The sequence below is a fragment of the Schistocerca americana genome, chromosome 9 (genome assembly GCF_021461395.2).
Source record: "Schistocerca americana isolate TAMUIC-IGC-003095 chromosome 9, iqSchAmer2.1, whole genome shotgun sequence".
NCBI classification, from domain to species: Eukaryota; Metazoa; Arthropoda; class Insecta; order Orthoptera; family Acrididae; genus Schistocerca; species Schistocerca americana.
In genome coordinates this window covers 76109364-76125691 of record NC_060127.1, presented here as the reverse complement: position 1 = coordinate 76125691, position 16328 = coordinate 76109364, and the positions used below count along the sequence as shown (strand labels likewise).

Sequence of the window (16328 nt, the reverse complement as noted above, 5' to 3'; positions counted from 1 at the left end):
ATAAAAAATGAACTAAATCTGAGTGCAGGAGGGTAATAAACAAGTAAAAAATTGAGAAATTCAGGAAATTGCTCAAAGCCATGAACTGGATAGATGTTTACAATACTGCTGACCCAAATGGAAAATACAAAGCATTCATTAATGAAGTCACGTACACTTTTGAAAATTGTTTTCCCCTAAAGGTAACTCAAATAACACAGAAGTCAAAAACTAAACTGTGGATTACACAAGAAATAAAGATACCATGTGGGACAAAAAGGAGACTGTATCTACTATCTAGGAACAACTCTGACATTAGAATTGTAATGCATTACAAAAAATGCAACTAAATATTGAAAAAAGTAACTACGTCAGGCAGGAAAAGAAAACCTGTATGGGATATAGTGAAGACAGAGACAATTACATCAGGCAGCAAAAGAAAAACTGTATGGGATATGGGAGATAGTGAAGACAGAGACAGGTGGGGCCAAAAAGGAAGAGGAACAGATAGTTCTAAAAATTAATGTGACTTTGGTAACAAGTACATGTAGTGTTGCAAACCACTTAAATAAGTACTTCATTTCTGTTACTGACAGCTTGGGGTTATCAGGTACAGTGAACAGTGCAATGGAGTATCTGAGACCAGTCTTTAAAAATGACTACAGTGAAATGGAAATGACACTCACATCTCCCAAAGAAGTAGCATTCATCGTAAAATCCTTAAAATCTAAGTATTCCAGTGGGTATGATAACATATCAATGAAGTTAATCAAAGAGTGCTCATGCGAGTTGCATTATTTGTGTAATCAATCTCTCATCAGCAGAACATTTCCAGATTGGCTAAAGTATGCTGAAGTTAAGCCTCTTTACAAGAAGGGGATAAAGAGATACCATCAAACTATTGATCAATTACACTTTCGCCTGCTTTCTCAAAAATATTTGAAAAGGTTGTGTTCAAGTGTCTCCTTAAGCATCTGACTGCAAATAATATATTGTCCAAGTTGCAGTTTGGATTTCTTAAGGTTTCTGATATAGAGAAAGCTATTTACACTTACAATGAGAATGTACTTAATTCATTCGATAATAAATTAGAGGCTACTGGCGTTTTCTGTGATCTGTCAAAAGCCTTTGACTGTGTGAACTGCAGCATTCTCTTCAGTAAATTGGAATATTGTGGTGTCACCAGCAATGCTGCGAAATGGTTTGAGTCTTATTTATCTAACAGGAAACAAAGGATGTCATTGTGAAATATCTATGCAGTAAGCAGTCAGTCTTCGTCTGACTGGGAATTAATTACATGTGGTGTTCCTCAAGGTTCCACCTTGGGTCCATTGCTTTTTCTTGTGTACATTAATGACCTCTCATCTGTTACATCCCAGATGCTAAGTTTGTTTTGTTTTCAGATGATACAAACATTGCAATAAGTAGCAAGTCAAGTACAAATTTAGAAATAACTGCTAATCAGATTTTCACCAATATTAACAAGTGGTTTAAAGCTAATTCACTGTCATTAAACTTTGAGAGGACCCACTATATGCAGTTCAGAACCTGTAAGAAATTTCATCCGAGCATGTGTGTAACATATGAAGACATGCAGGTTGAAGAGGTTGACAGTGTTAAATTTCTGGGATTACAGCTTGATAATAAATTCTGTTGGGAAGGGTATACCACAGAATTGCCTAACACCCAAACAAGTCTATATTTCCAGTGAGAATGATGTCAGATGTGGGAGATATAAATATAAAAAACTTGCATACTTTGCTTACTTTCATTCTATTATGTCATATGGGATCATATTGTGGGGCAACTCATCAAACCGAACAAAAGTTTTTAGGGTGCAAAAGCATGTGATAAGAATCATTTGTGGTGTAAATTCAAGAACATCTCGTAGAAACCTATTCAAGGAACTTTGTATTCTAACCATTGCTTCTCAGTATACTTATTATTTACTGAAATTTGTTGCAAGTAGTACATCTCTGTTTCCATACAATATCTCAATACATAGTATCAACACTAGGAATAAGAAAAATCTACATAAAGACCTAAAATCATTTACATTGGTCCAAAAAGGGGTCCAATATTCAGGAACACACATTTTCAATAAATTGCCAGCAACCATTAAAAATTTGGTTTCAGATGAAGCACAGTTAAAACAGAGTTTGAAAGACTCTTTGATAGACAACTCCTTCTACTCCATAGATGAATATCATAACAGAGAATGTTAAGCCAGCTTAAGTAAAAATATCTGGTGGATTTCAGTTTTGACAGCACTTGGTCACAACAATCAAGATTAGGTATTTTGTGTATGATAGATTTATTAATAGCGTATAACAATGTTTCATTCTGTCAGCATGTTAACTATGTAAATATTATTTTTCCAGTTTACAGCATCGTATTCACCTATTTCAACAATCTCCTGAAAAATGATCAGGGTAGTAAGTATTATATTCAAATGTTTTATGTTATACTTTCTAGCATGTTCCACACCCACAAGAATCATCTCATTTTTTGGGTCTATGGAACAAAAACTGAATTTAATATAACCTAATCTCATAGTTTCTTCAGTGTACAGATCAAAAAGTAGGTTCAAAAGACTACATCCCTGTCTTACAGCCTTCTTATTCTGAGCACTTCATTCTTGGTCACTCATTCTTATAATTCCCTCTAGATTCGTCTCTGTATTGGCTATTGACCATCTTTCCGAGGAGCTTGCTCCCATTTTTCTAAGAATTTTGAGCATATTGCACCATTTTACTTTGCTGAACACATTTTCTGGGTTGACAGAGCATTTGACTGTGTCTAGGTTTTTCCCAGTCTTGCTTCCATTGTCGAGTGCAACATCGGAATTGCCTCTCTTATGTCTTTAACTGTGTTAAAGTGCGACTGGTCCTCTGCTAACACATCCTTAATTTTTTTTTCCAATCTTCTGTGTATTATTGTTATGATTGGCTGATAGAAGAAGCTAACCAAACAGGTGCCAAGTTGCTTTATACATCTGTGAACCTTAACTGTCATATCTGGTAACTTTTGTTTTGTACTTGTGTACTACAAAAAATAGTGTAGTTGATGCACCACATTATAGATGCCTCCATGGTATGATTTGTTGTAGCAAGTTGTCAGGACGTCATTGAAGAAAACTGTTTCTGGTATTTTGAAAGTAGGATATTTACGTATCATGTCCAATCTACGGCATCAGTCCTTACACCAGAAATCGTTGGCCATTTTAAGGTTATATGGAAAGCTTTGCCTCGAGAGAAAAAAGGTCAAACTTAAAATTCAATATTAAATGATTATCAGTTACAACTGCTGCTCTCAGATTTATGCCATGGACAGGCTTTGAGAAAATGGTAGAGTTGCGATGTCATGGTGGCTTGGTTGTATACCTAGTATGTGCAAGTGCGTACACCGTCTTGTGTGGTGTTCTGAATACTCAAGATTTCCTTAAATAATTTGGTCACTGTTTGCAGTAGCGGACCAGACTTGCTACTCGGTTCTGGTGTGCCCCGTTAATTGTTGTTCTTTGCCTGGCAGTTATGCGTGGAGCTGTAAGAGAGGCTGTTCTCCCAACTGACTTCACCAAATCAACAAATACTTGGACGTCAGTTTAACTTACTTAATCTTTAACATCATAAACAACATTTCACGTTAACATCTGGCAGAGCAACAAATTGCAATTGCCAGATCTGACAATGTTCTCTATGTTCCAGATCATTACTGATGGTCCAAATCAACACCATTTGATATCTCTGCACAGAAAAGAAACTAGTCACACATTGTTGTCTGTGGCACTATTCTGTACATCTGTACCATTTGCCAGAAATACGGCAGCCATGGATTACTCTGTCTGTGCACAGAATTTCCCACATTTTCCACAGAGTGGGTTGCCTGATCTTTGTGCCTAACTTACACATTACAAAATATTCTGAGATATTTCGTCGTCGACGAAGTTAAACCTTGAGTGTGACATACTATTATCCATAACATAGCCTGTTACACGACAAGTTCACTACATTTCATAGAAACTGTTAGTTTCATATTATGTCATTAAAATTAACCAATATTGTGTTGTCATGAGCACAAAATTTTCATGTCAGTATTGAAATATTCTTGAGCGAATAACTGTTGTTTTTGAAAACTTTGTATGTAGGTTTCCTTTTCTTTCATTTTCCACCATTGTGCAACGTTAACTGTACAACATTCGGTGAGAGCATCCTTTATTCACTTTGCTCCTTCCATTAACAAATTCTACCACAGTTAACAGTTCCTTCATGGAAATACTATGTTTCTAAACCATTGATAAGATGGGCAGCCTTCCCATGGGCTCACTTGCATCGTTTAGTGTTACACTGTTTGATAGATGGGATGTGGAGTTGATGTTCTTTCTGGCGAGAAGGTGATGTGACATTCCATTCACGACCATGTGAATCATTGTTAAATCAACTCTCGTTGTTGATTTGTAATGCATTTCAACAGAAAAGTTATATGCTGGACTGATTGTGATGTCTGCACTTAAAGTATAAATGTTCTATATGATGCTTGTACACTACTATGCTAATAGATGTAATTACTTCATTAAAGGAATTTGTTGGACCGTTGTAAATCAAAGGAAGTGGGCAAAGTTTTCTCTATGGTTTTTCCTCAAAGGTTGTTGCTGCCTCTCTCGTGCCTTGTTGTGTGTTGGGGTTGTCTCCACGTGATTGGTTTGGTGCAGCTCTTCACACTAGTTTACCATGTGTGAGTCTCTTACCCTCTGCATAACTACAACAACCCATATCAGTTTCAACCTGCTTACTGCTTTGAAGCCTCAGTCACTCTGCATTACCAAATTGATGATTCCTTTTAGTCATGTATGTGTCTAAAGTTACAAATAAAAATTTGTACCAAGGCCAGAATTCGAACCCCGTTCTCCAGCTCACTAGGCAGATGCACTAACACCTATGCTGCTCTGCCACAGCGGCTTTGCACAAATGCATCGAATAGCTTAGCACACCTCCCACCTCAATCCAAATTCCAATTCATTAATCCCACTGTACCATAAATTTTTTCCCCCAATTCAGTTCAGTGCCCCGTCACTAGTTATTCGATCCATTCAGCTAATCTTTGTTATTCTTCTGTTGCACCACATTTCAAAAGCTTCTATTCATCTCTTATCTGAACTCTTGATCATCTGTCTTTCATTTCTGTTCAATGCGAAAATACCTTCAGAAAAGACTTACTAAGACACAAATTTATAGTCAGTGTCAACAAATTCCTCTTGGTCAGAAATGTTTTTCTTGCTGTAGCCAATCGTAATTTTTTATCCACCTTGCTTCAGCCATCATCAGTTATTTTGCTGCCCAAATAGCAAAACTTGTGTACTGCTTTTGGTGTCTTACTTCCTGATCTAATTCATGCAACATTACCTGATTTAATTCGACTGCAGTGCATTACTTTTGTTTTACTTCTCTTGTCTTTATGAAGCATTTTTTTCAAACCATTCCAGGAATGTTCACCTTCTGAAGATTTTCTTGGGCCCAGCACATTCAATATTGAGAAGGTGAGGGATGATGAAGACGAGGGGTCAGTGAACGAGCACGCCTTTAACGTGAGTTGTATTTTTGGTAACATAACGTTGTGTCTCTGATTGGAGGAAGCCAGCTACAGTGCCTGATGTGTCAACTATCAAGTAATTTTAGTAGGACTATATGAGTAGTTATTAAATTAGCTGATGTGATGGTTTCAGCTGAACAATAAAAGCTAGGGGTGATTACATTAGACATAAATATTAATGGTTATGTTAGACGTAAATGCTCACAGATATGTGAGACGTAAATAGTCTGATGTTTACTGGGTAAAGCTGGATTATTAATTCTATTACAAAGGGTGTTCAAAAAGTTTTGCATAGTTGTTGTTGTTTTTTTTTTTTTTTTCAGGGGAAGAATAAAATTTTTTGTGAACATACTTGGAACATTTAGCTATAAGTTGGTATAAAAGTATAATGGACCATGAAGCAGATGTCAGGTTGCAACAATGGTCAGTGATGGAGTTCCCCTTCAAGACAAGCGATGACTCTGCCACACTGATTCACAGGAAGTTGCTCTCTGTTTATGGGGAGGACACAGTGGATCGTAGCAGTATCCAGCGGTGGTCACTAAGGGTTAAAGAAGGTGATTTCTCTCTACTGGACAATCCACGATGCGGTAGACCATTGACGGCAGTGATTGGTGTGAATAAGGAGACCATTGATCAAATCATCCAAAATGACAGATGTGTGACGACATGACAGCTTGCTGAAAGACTCCTTTGTCATTGGTTAGTGTGGTATCATTGATATAGTGACTAGGGTACAGAAAATTTGTGCACATTGCGTGCCTAGATTATTGACAAGAGAAATGAAAATGATGAGGAAGGATGTGTGCGAGGGTCTCATGAACACCTTTACTGAAGAGTGGAAACAGTGTTCTGACAGTGTCATTACCCAGGATGAAACATGGTTGTTTCTGTCCGAACCTCGGAAGAAGAAACCAAGACTTTGACGAACAGCAGGCCGAAAGGTGATGGCCTTCTCCTTCTGGGATCAGTGTGGTGTCATTTTCATGGACTTTTTGGAACCTGGCTCCACGATTACCCGGGGCCATTGCTGTTTGTCATTGGACAAGCTGCGACATGCCATCAAGACCCACACACCACAGCTTCAGGGCCAGCTCATCAACTACACCACAACAATGCCAAACTCCATACAGCCCTTATGACGCAGTAGAAAATCAGGAAAATGAATTGGAAAATTGTTCCTCATCCTTCCTACAGTATGGACTGGGCTCCGCCTGGTTTTTACATCTTTGGTCATCTGAAGGCCCACCTGCACGGTAAAACACTCGATAGTGCGAAAGACCTTTATTTCCTTTGTCAAGCGATGGTGTAAAAGTCAGTGCTCAGAATTATACCAAAGTGCATTTACATCATGGGAAGAATGCTGGGCCAAGTGCGTCCCAGCTGATGGACGCTACATTCAGAGGGCTCAATGTGTAGTTAAATGCTCCAAGTATGTTCACAAAACATTTCATTCTCCTCCTGCAAAAAATAAAAAAATTAGAGACAACTGTGCAGAACTTTTTGAATGCCCTTTGTATGTTTAAAAGTACCACAATGCCATTTATTTGTTAATGCTGAATCCTGCCTAGCTTCTTCAGTGTAACGATTGTAATACAAGCAAAGTAATGAGTGTTGACACTTCTATTCTGGTTGGTAGTCTTGATGCTTCTCTTCGCCTGGGCAGCGATCAGTCGGGCGTGGCACTTGTCCTCTTCATGTGTTGGCTGCTACTGTCATGTTGTCGTCCTGGAGACGGGTTGGTCGGCGTACAATTGGCTGACGTCTTCTTCACAGCCCTCTCTGCTCTCTCATTCCCGACTGGCGTGCCAGCCCTTGACTTTATTCTGTAACAGTTAAGATAACAGGTTTTAGTCGACATATTACTGTAAGATGCAAATTTGTTAAAATCAAAATAAAAGGCATACTTTTTAATTTTTACTAATGACAAAACAACTTTTAGCCTAACAGATGCAATAGGTTAGTAAGTGTAAACTAAGACAGTGGTGAAAAAGAGAACAGAAATTAAATTTTAAACACTTATTTTTCAAAAATTAACAAATCTAGCAAATGCTTGAAATTCCTGCCTCCAACCTCACTACAAAATTTGCATTGTTGAAGAACTGTTTGGCTTACCCTTCTGAAAAACTGCAGTACTACACACAGCCAAACACATTCACTTAGTGGGCTAATTTCCATGCAATTGTAGCTCCTTAATGGTGCATCTCTAATTTATGGTTATCTGGAAAATTTTGCTTAGTTCAGTGTTCCTTACTCTGTTATGACCTTCCTTACTCTGTTATGACCGTACTGTCAGGTAGTATATCTATTACTCAGTGAAGTCCATATTGACAAAGGTGAACCATGACAGAAGTCTCGTGCAGCAGTGGATGCTTTTCATATACATTACCCTCCATAAGTTTGGAAACAACAGTTGATTATGGACAGTGGAAAGGAAATACTTTATATATTTGCATTGTTCTCTAAATGTTTGTTAAGCTCAAACAATACCTAGATAAATGTAACTATAAATTTTAGAGTCCTCAAAATAGCCACCATATTCTTTAATCACTGTTTTCTATACTCTTGGCATATGATAGGTCAATTTTGCTAGCACTTCAGTTGGAATTAGTCTCCATTCTTGCTGCATAACTTCCCATTCATGATTCCCTGTTTTCAGATCCTCTTGTCCAACTCATCCCTTGTTAGCTCAATTGGAGTACTATTAGGGGGACTGGGGAGGCCGTTCCATGTTGTGAACCTACAGACACTTCAATAGTTCTGACACAAGTGGGATACATTTTTCGTACTGCTGTCTTGTTGCTAGACCCTTCCCCATCAGACATAAACAAGATGTCTTGGCATGTCACTGGAAAGTGACATGATAAACATTTTCGTTCATTTTTCAATATACTTCCACCAAATCTCCAACTTCATTCCCTCCAAAAGATCCCCATGCCATCAAAGAATCCTCTCCATGCTTCACAGTTGGAATTACACATGGAGGATTCAAGCTTCATGGTGTAAACAGCATACAAGTTGATAGCATTTACTTACAAATATTTTGAACTTGGATTCATCAGTGAATAAAACTCTTTCTCAATCCCCTGCTGTCCAGTGTTGGTGTGTCAGTCCATGGAAGTCATTTTTCTTTTTGTTAATAGGGTGCAACAATGGTTTCCTTGCTGCTACATAACCCTGGAGGTTGTTTTCTGCCAGGCACTGTCCCACCGTTGACTCACTCACTGGTGTATCCCTAGTTGCATTTGGTACAGCAGTCAGTTCTCAGACAGTTTTAAATCTAAGTTTTCTGGTCATAACCAAAATTTTTCCTAGCATTTGATATTTTCATGGGTGCCCCTGAGCGAGGTTGACGGCATATGGTCTTGATGCTCTCGCTGATAGTAATCTGACTTTTATCAGACACTATTGCCTTCTTGGTGCAAAGTGATTATTTTGGCCCATGAATCACTAAGGATCTGGCACTTTGGGGCTGTTTTCAATTTCTTTTACTGTTTGTGCTACCTTCTTTTGCGGTGTATCTCACCTTTATACAAACAGAACTACAACTGAACAAAACTTTAAACAACGTATCTCTACGCAGTTGTTCTTTCCGCTGGTGCCACCTGGCATGTTTAGTGGAACTGATTAGTCAGGTATTGCCAGTTTATGTAAAACTGAGCAATACCAGTATGTACCAATGTGTATGTAGATGTACAATAATTCTCTGTACAATACCATAAGTATCATTGTTAATTGTTATTTGAGCATACTGTTTTGTATTCTAGCCAATAACTCCCATAAATCATTTCCATCTTGCTCCATTTTGATATGCGGCATGGTGTTTCCAAACTTACGGAGGGTAGTGTAGACAGACTGAATTGCTTAACTTTGTACAATCAATTTCCAAAGGACTGTCATGAGCATTTGCAGCTGTCTGAACAATGACATATTACTTCATGCAGACAAAATACAGGTCTCTCCGTCAGCTTACATTTAACACTAACTAACCAGAAGATGTGGAAGCATAGCAAAATGTGTGTGAGTGTGGCTATGCTGGTGTTTGCTTATTCGTCATTGTGACTTGCAGCAATTGTCATTTCTTGTGATTGCTCTGTGAGATAACAACCTCACTTTGGCTCTTTACTTTATGGTGGACAACACCACAGTATCAAAATTCCTCTGCAATTACAGGTACAATAGAGTCTCCATTGTCCAAGGTGAACTAACTCAGGACTGCCTCCAAACATTTAAAACTCAGGACTTTCGAAATTTATGTAGGATAAAGAAATAAAACAATACTGAAAAGAATGCAGCCACTGAATTATGAAGTTTATTAAAACAGTGTTTACATATGTAATTACACTGGCAGAATAAGGGATTTAACTCAAGTCTAGTAACAGTTGATTCATGAAATTATGGTGGAGTGTCATTTATTTGGTGAAGCTGCAATGTTACCACACAGCAATATCATGCCACTGTCTGAAGAGCAGGATGTCAGTTGATGGCACCTCAGGTTGTTGTTTCACATTGTGCTTGGTGGCCTCGAATACAGCGTAGCCATTTTGTGTCTCATCAATGGTACAGTCTCGGCATTGTCATCATCATCATCATCATCATCATAATCATCATCATTCGCAGATGTGTTGGGATGCTGACCATGTCAATCATAGAAGAGTCTGTAACTTCCAACTGTTCATCTGAATTAGACCACTCAATTATTTCCTTATTTTCTGCCTCATCACACCCAGACAACCTTCTGATTAAATTACACAAAGGGTGATCATCCTCATCATCAAAATCTTCAGCTTCTGTGCTCTGGCTACTTTCCTAGACAATTTTTTTTTCCACAACAGAAACTGAATCTTGGAGTGAGAAAATCAGATACACTCTTTCATTAAAGCTCTTACAATGCTTTCAATGTCTTCGGAATTCGAGATCGATTTTAGCAGTTGTTGACAATACTTTTTCTTCACGCATCCTGCTATGCCCCAATCCACTGGCTGAATTAAACTGGTAATGGTTGATGAGAGAAATAAGGTGCAGATCCCATCACACTGCAGTTCTTCCACACTTGGATGTGAGGATGCATTATCCATTGTCAAAATGGCTTTGCATTGCAACCCCTTTTCTTTCAAAAACTTTTTACTTGAATGTTCTTGTCTTGGCAGACTTCCAAATTACAATCAGTTTTAGTTTGTAGTTTCCAGTTGCATTTAAAACTGCCATAACTATAAGCCTCACTTTTTTGTAATGTGGAACACTTTTTTCTTCACACGAAGAAAGTGTTTTTCCTGACAACATTCTGAAATTTAAACCAGCTTCGTCACAGTTGTAAATTTGTTTATTATAGAAATGTTCCTCACTTATGATTTTTTTTTTAACTTTCCAATAAATTCCCAAATCGCCTCAGAATCATCAGTGAATTTTTCTTCGTGTACATTGACTTAACACACTCCATAATTCTTTTTTCTCCCTGTTGAGCCAGCCCACACTAATGGTGAATTTCCCCCCAGGGGGTCCACAACTCTTTTGTGGATACGTGCGTAGCGAGCACGGGACCCCGAGCTAATGTCGCCTTCCTTCCTTTCCGGGGCTGGATACCTTCCCTTTCCACATCCTTCCCCATCCCCCGTCTTCGCCCCCCCCCCCCCCCCCCTCTCAACTCTGGCTCTTTCCTTCCCTTTCTCCCCCTCTGGGAGTATGGTTTGTGCCTACGTCCGGAGACGGACGCTCGAAACAGTAACAAATTCTTTGCTTTCTCCGCATGCAAGTCTTCGTCCTTCTTCTGTCCTACTCTTTTCCTTACCTCTTCTCTTTGCCCTTTCCTCCGCTGTGACGTTTGAGACCCCTCTTCTTTCCTTTCCCTTTCTCTTTTTTCCTCCCTGTGCGTGTCTGAAGGCCGACCCACGCATTTCTATGCGTAGCCGGTGACAAGGTAACGCGTAATTCCCCACCCCGGGTAGACAGGTAGGACACGTACGTACCCCCTGGTAACGGCCAGGCCCAGGGAGGGGTGATTACCCGAGCTGATACCTTCCGAAAGTGCCGATTGGTCCCTCCGTCCGTTTGCCGGGAGTTGTGACCTGAGGTGTGAACAATCACCTAAGGCGGGAGTGCCCTCAGAGAGGGCCCCCACAAGGGAGGAGCGCACCATCGGAGATGCCGGTAATCATGGGGGATTCTTCCGCAATGGTTTCCTCACCTTCCACTATGTCCGCTCACAGGCGTAAGTTCACTGAGTCTCAGCCACAGACAGTTCTTCCATCGTTGCCACTGTTCCTTGTTGTTTCTCGGTCTGACGAAGGTCACGACTTCTCCACGGTCAATCCTTTCATTATTCAGAAAGGTGTCGACGCAATTACAGGTCCTGTAAAGTCTTGTTCCAGATTATGGAATGGCACTTTGTAGTTAGAAACAGTCAGTGCCCTTCAGGCACAAAAATTGCTCCACGGTCAACCCTTTCATTATTCAGAAAGGTGTCGATGCAATTGCAGGTCCTGTAAAGTCTTGTTCCAGATTATGGAATGGCACCTTGTTGTTAGAAACAGTCAGTGCCCTTCAGGCACAAAAATTGCTGCGTACTTCACTGCTCCACACCTTCCCTGTCTGGGTTGAAGCGCACTGCAGTTTAAATTCCTCGCGTGGAGTTGTTTATACACACTCCCTCGATGGATTGTCTGACGAAGAAATTCAGCACTACCTGTCTGACCAGGGCGTAACGGCTGTACATAGAGTTATGAAAAGGGTTGACACAAACATCATTCCAACCCGCACTGTCTTCTTGACATTTGACAAAGTTCAACTCCCATCGAAAATCAAAGCAGGCTATGAGATAATTTCCGTTCGCCCTTACGTCCCAAACCCTACGCGTTGCTATCGGTGTCAGCGGTTCAATCACACGAGTCAGTCCTGTTCCAATCCGGCCAAATGTGTTACATGTGGCAAGGATGCCCATGAGGGTGCTTGTCCACCTCCATCCCCTCGCTGCATCAACTGTATGGGTGACCACGCTGCTTCCTCTCGAGATTGCCCCATTTTTAAAAACGAAAAGCTCATCCAGGAAATCAGAGTGAAGGAAAAGGTGTCGACCTTTGCTGCTCGAAAATGATTCGCCAGTCAACAGCCTGCCGTGCCTCAGACAGGAAAATACAGCACTGTCCTTGCTTCTCCTCGGCCAACAAAGGAGGCGGCCACGCAGACTTACGACCTCACCTTTAGTACCACAGTCGTCGGATCGCCCAGCGTAAAGATCGCCCGTTCAACCTCACCACTTTCGCCTGCCCACTCTATGGCTCAGCCTTCATCGGGTTCTGCTAAATCTCGAGCCCAAAAGTCAGACACCAAGACTTCGAAAAAAGAGCATACTCGTGAAGATTTTTTACGTACCCCAACTTCACAACCATCTGTTCCTCCTTCATCTAAACATCATGTTTCCAAAAAGGCTACAAAGAAACCCAGTTCCTCTCCTTCTCCGCCAAGGCGTGTCTCATCTACAGCACCACCTGGCGGAAATCGCCCTCGGCCGTCTTCTGTGTCACTGAGGCGCCCTGCTGGCGGCCGATCAACCAGCCGATCGCTGGTGGCAGGAGCTGCTCCTGAACAACCTATGGATCAGGATCTTCTGCCTTCGGCTGAATGCCATTCAATGCTGCCGGTCGCAAGCTCTGAGCAGTTGTTGAGCTGACGGCAACCTTGGTCACCTTCCTCCATTTTCCTTTTACCCAATGTCCATTATCCACTGGAATATCCGCGGCATTCGAGCCAATCGGGATGAATTGTCGATCCTCTTACGATCCTACTCGCCGGTCATCTTCTGTCTTCAGGAAACAAAGCTGCGTCCCCATGACTGCTTTGTTCTCCCCCATTTTCAATCCGTCCAATTTGATTTCCCCTCTGTTGAAGGCACTCCAGCCCATGGTGGACTCATGATTCTTCTCCATGATACTCTCCATTATCACCCAATCCCCTTAACCACCTCCTTCCAAGCTGTCGCTGTCCGTCTTTCCCTTTCTGGATATACCTTTTCTCTTTGTACTGTATACATTCCATCGTCCACACCAATGGCACAAGCTGATCTCCTTCATCTTCTTGGTCAGCTTCCACCCCCCCTATTTGCTGGTTGGGGACTTCAATGCCCACCACCCACTTTGGGGATCTCCACATCCTTGTCCACGTGGCTCACTATTGCTAGACGTCTTCCACCAAGCGAATCTAGTTTGCCTCAACACTGGGGTCCCTACATTTTTGTCTGCCTCCACGACAAATTTCTCTCATTTGGACCTTTTGGTCGGTACTGTTCCGCTAGCTCGGCGCTTCGAATGGTTCGCCCTTGCTGATACACACTCGAGTGACCACTTTCCATGTGTCCTTAGACTGCAGCCTCAACTGCCATATATGTGCCCGCGACGCTGGAAGTTTGCCCAAGCTGATTGGATACTTTTTTCGTCTCTAGTGACATTCGATGGCTGTCACTTTTCTAGCGTCGACAGTGAGGTCACACATCTTACCGACGTTATTCTTACAGCTGCGGAACGTTCGATACCACGCACCTCTGAATTGCCCTGGTGCCCCCCAGTTCCTTGGTGGAACGAGGCATGCCGTGATGCAATAAGTGAGCGGCGACGTGCTCTTCGCGTTTTCCGCCACCATCCTACTTTGGCCAACTGTATCCGCTATAAGCAGTTCCATGCGCATCCGCGATAGCTAGAAGGCGAGCTGGAAATTCTGTACTAGCTCATTTAACAACTTCACTCCCTCCTCAGAAGATTGGAGTCGAATTCGACAGTTATCTGGCGCGCCTAGTTTCTCCCTGGTCTCTGGGCTCACTGTCACGCGTGATACGTTAGTGGACCCCGTCGCAATTTCTAACTCCTTGGGTAAACACTTTGCTGAGATTTCGAGCTCTTCAAATTACCCGCCAGCGTTTCTCCCGAAGAAACGTGCAGCGGAAGTGCAACCTCTTGCTTTCTTCTCTCAAAATCGCGAAAGCTATAATACTGATTTCTCCATGCAGGAACTCCAACATGCACTCTCTTCTTTTCGCTCCTCCGCCCCGGGACCGGATGGTATCCACATCCAAATGTTGCTGCATTTATCAACCCATAGTCTGCGTTACCTCCTTCACCTTTATAATCGAATTTGGACTGACAGTACTTTTCCCAGACGATGGCGGGAAGCTATCGTCGTCCCTGTTCTGAAACCTGGAAAGGACAAACATCTCCCCTCTAGCTATCGCCCCATTTCTCTCATGAGTAGTGTATGTAAGGGTTTGGAGCGTATGGTGAATTGCCGTTTAGCTTGGTGGCTGGAGTCCCGCACTCTTTTAACACCTGCCCAATGCAGATTCCGAAAGCAACGTTCTGCAGTTGACCATCTTGTTGCTCTCTCCACTTATATCATGAACAATTTTCTCCGGAAACGCCAAACAGTAGCAATATTTTTTGATCTGGAGAGAGCATACAATACCTGTTGGAGGACAGGCATCCTCCGCACACTGTTCTCTTGGGGCTTTCGAGGTCGGCTGCCCCTTTTTCTTCACGAATTTATGGCAGAGCGCACATTTAGAGTGCGGATGAACACTACTCTCTCCCGTACTTTCTCCCAAGGAAACGGGGTACCCCAGGGCTCCGTGCTGAGTGTTGTACTGTTTCCCATTGCCATAAATCCAATTATGGATTGTCTCCTTCCTGATGTCTCGGGCTCCCTCTTTGTGGACGATTTTGCGATCTACTACACCTCTCAACGGACCAGCCTTCTTGAACGACGTCTTCAAGGCTGTCTCGATCGCCTCCACTCTTGGAGCATCGAAACCGGCTTCCGTTTTTCTCCCAGTAAGACCGTTTGTGTTAATTTTTGGCGACGTAAGGAGTTTCTTCCACCCTCCTTACATCTAGGACCTGTCAACCTTCCGTTTTCAGACATCGCTAAATTCTTGGGTCTTATGTTTGACAGAAAACTGTGCTGGTCCTCCCACATTTCCTATCTTTCGGCTCGCTGTCTGCGATCCCTCAACACCCTCCGCATCCTGAATGGTACCTCCTGGGGAGCGGACCGAGTGGTCCTTCTCCGCCTTTATCACGCCTTAGTGCGCTCGGACTATGGAAGCATAGTCTACTCCTCTGCTCGGCCGTCTATTCTTCGTCTTGACTCTATCCACCACCGTGGATTACGTTTAGTGTCTGGAGCTTTTTGCACCAGCCCTGTGGAAAGCCTTTATGCTGAGACTGCTGAACCTCTGCTGTCCAACCGGCGAGCAGTTCATCTGAGTCGTTATGCTAGCCATCTGTCTTCCATGCCTGCTAATCCAGCCCATGACATTTTTTCGATTCCTGCTTTGATGTAGGGTATGCAGACCGCCCCTCCTCCCTACTACCACCGGGAGTCCGCTTCCGTCAACTGCTCCATTCTCTTTCCTTCCGCTTTCCTAAAACCTTCTTGACAACTTGGGGTACAGCACCGCCTTGGCTCCGTCCCCGGATCTGCCTGCTCCGTGACCTTTGTCAGTTTCCCAAGGATGGTACCCCTTCACTTGTTTATCGTCGGGCATTTTCTGCTCTATGTGCACAAATGAAGGACGCCACATTTATTTACACTGATGGCTCAAAAACATCGTTTGGTGTAGGGAGTGCCTATATTGTTGGCGACACCCCAAATCAATTCCGGATTCCCGACCAGTGTTCGGTTTATACTGCAGAGCTTTACGCTGTTCTCCAGGCTGTCTACTACATCCGCCGCCATCAGCGGATACAGTATGTTATCTGTTCAGATTCTCTCGGCTC

General features: G+C 42.2%; 1 protein-coding gene across 9 annotated transcripts in view; it reads left to right on the top strand.

Annotated features, from left to right (window-relative positions):
• The window catches only part of LOC124550884 (zinc finger and SCAN domain-containing protein 12-like), a 124132-nt gene that overhangs the window by 80809 nt on the left and 26995 nt on the right, over positions 1–16328 (top strand). For all 9 annotated transcript variants that reach the window (XM_047125650.1, XM_047125643.1, XM_047125642.1 and 6 more), the window contains one exon: positions 5462–5563. In XM_047125650.1, the coding sequence (XP_046981606.1) occupies positions 5462–5563 (102 nt within the window). The remainder of the gene's footprint in view (positions 1–5461; positions 5564–16328) is intronic.